The 2,500-nt window shown below is 42.6% G+C and overlaps 1 protein-coding gene across 1 annotated transcript in view; it reads left to right on the plus strand.

Annotated features, from left to right (window-relative positions):
• The window catches only part of cacna1bb (calcium channel, voltage-dependent, N type, alpha 1B subunit, b), a gene marked incomplete at both ends in the record, with an annotated part of 101,562 nt that overhangs the window by 74,401 nt on the left and 24,661 nt on the right, over positions 1-2,500 (plus strand). The window contains 1 exon segment of the mRNA XM_080529719.1: positions 19-110. Coding sequence (XP_080385845.1) covers positions 19-110 — 92 coding nt within the window.

Genomic DNA, 2,500 nt, shown 5'->3' on the forward strand with positions numbered 1-2,500 from the left:
GCTCTCCTTCTGTTTCAGGTGTTTGGCGACATTGAGCTGAACGAGGACACGGCCATCAACCACCACAACAACTTCCAGACCTTTCTACAAGCCCTCATGCTGCTGTTCAGGTGAGTAAGCCTCATTAGAGCCCCAATAGAGCTCTCAGGTCTTCTGCTAGCATATCAGCCCAATAGAGCTCTCAGGTCTTCTGCTAGCATATCAGCCCAATAGAGCTCTCAGGTCTTCTGCTAGCATATCAGCCCAATAGAGCTCTCAGGTCTTTTGCTAGCATATCAGCCCAATAGAGCTCTCAGGTCTTCTGCTAGCATATCAGCCCAATATAGCTCTCAGGTCTTCTGCTAGCATATCAGCCCAATAGAGCTCTCAGGTCTTCTGCTAGCATATCAGCCCAATAGAGCTCTCAGGTCTTCTGCTAGCATATCAGCCCAATAGAGCTCTCAGGTCTTTTGCTAGCATATCAGCCCAATAGAGCTCTCAGGTCTTTTGCTAGCATATCAGCCCAATAGAGCTCTCAGGTCTTTTGCTAGCATATCAGCCCAATAGAGCTCTCAGGTCTTCTGCTAGCATATCAGCCCAATAGAGCTCTCAGGTCTTCTGCTAGCATATCAGCCCAATAGAGCTCTCAGGTCTTCTGCTAGCATATCAGCCCAATAGAGCTCTCAGGTCTTCTGCTAGCATATCAGTCCAATAGAGCTCTCAGGTCTTCTGCTAGCATATCAGCCCAATAGAGCTCTCAGGTCTTTTGCTAGCATATCAGCCCAATAGAGCTCTCAGGTCTTCTGCTAGCATATCAGCCCAATAGAGCTCTCAGGTCTTTTGCTAGCATATCAGCCCAATAGAGCTCTCAGGTCTTCTGCTAGCATATCAGCCCAATAGAGCTCTCAGGTCTTTTGCTAGCATATCAGCCCAATAGAGCTCAGGTCTTCTGACGCTGGTTTTCTCTGTACAAAAGAAGAGATTTGGTGAATTGGTGCATTCTCATTTTATGCACCCAGATTGTGTCTCACTGCCAGTTTACATTAGGGATGCAACCTCAGCACATTATGTTCAAGTCAAGACTAAAAAAACATATTTTTAATATTGCCTTTAAATTACTAAATAATTAAATTAAGATTATATAATGATTAAAGCACTTCGAGCTGCAACGTTTGCAGGAAAGGCGCTATACAAATAAAGTTATTATTATTATTATTATATTATTATTACACAGGCTGATGGAACCGAGCATTGTGATTGGCCGAGAGAGAGAGAAGTTCGAAGGAAGCCATAAATTAATAACGCTAATATCACCTATTACGACGTTCCCACGCTTCAGTAGGTTTGGGTGTCACGTTTCCTTGACAACGTTTGTAGGGAGGACTATATTTCTCAGCGCGGAGCAGAAAGCACCACACTTACGTCCTTGTTTTCTTGTCACAATTTTCGTATAACTGGAGGGAGTTATTTGTCGTCAATTTCTGTCAGTTGGTAAAGGCTGTCATGGCTGCCTAACAACTCCTCCTTGCGTGACAATATTACCCATAACTCACTCTGGCATGAAGGGGTTTTTTCTCTCTTAGTTGATTTGAGGTGGACCAACATTCAGATACACAGTATATCTTCCTTAACTCAGATTTCAATGTATGACACATCGTTTGAAAGCTTACACTCTGCACTTTCATAATCTGTAAAGACCTTGACCTACTTTTACCCTAAAACAACAACACCAACCAAGGGCGGACTGGGATCAAAAAACAGCCCTGGCATTTGCGACACAACAAACGCAACACGCAACACAGATTGTTAACATAAAAAGTCAGAGGACAGATGCCAAACTACCGACATGTTTGCTGTAATTATGTATTATCAGTAGGCAGTCATCAGTCAATATCTCTTTCAATAGCCTTTTCACACCGAATGTACTTTTTTGTGCTATTTTCGGCCCAATACATGCGAATTTCGGTGCATTCCTACTTCCAACTACACTTGCTCCCTGCATCCAGTTGTTGCACATTAACTGCATCGCTCTCATCAAATTCCCCCATTCTGAAAATGAAAGCAGTGTAACGTTATGCAGAACTGCGTGGATGGCCCGGCCGATATAAAATGTTTTGGGCCGCAGTCTGCTGAAATAAGTTATTTTCAATGAAAATCACCAGAGACAAAATTACAAATATATATATATATATTTTATATAATACATTCTGAGCGGCCCAGAGTCTCGCGGCCCCCCGGTGGCCAGTCCGCCACTGACACCAACTGTTGTCACATATCCTCCATATTCTCTCTGCCTGACCAGTCCTGTCCTCACCTCTCTATGCTCTTCACAATCACAACCAATAACAACTTTATTGTTTACATCCCAGTAAACAAACCCATCCACGTATAAGCGAGTACTAAACTCTTACGCTTCAGTGCCTCGACATTGCAGCAACAAGAGAAGAAAAAAAACCTACATTCTTTGATATATTCATATTTATATTCTTGAAAACAAATTAATCTTGAATATAAAACTAGA

This window comes from Nansenia antarctica (assembly GCF_963989245.1).
Source record: "Nansenia antarctica genome assembly, chromosome: 4".
NCBI classification, from domain to species: Eukaryota; Metazoa; Chordata; class Actinopteri; order Argentiniformes; family Microstomatidae; genus Nansenia; species Nansenia antarctica.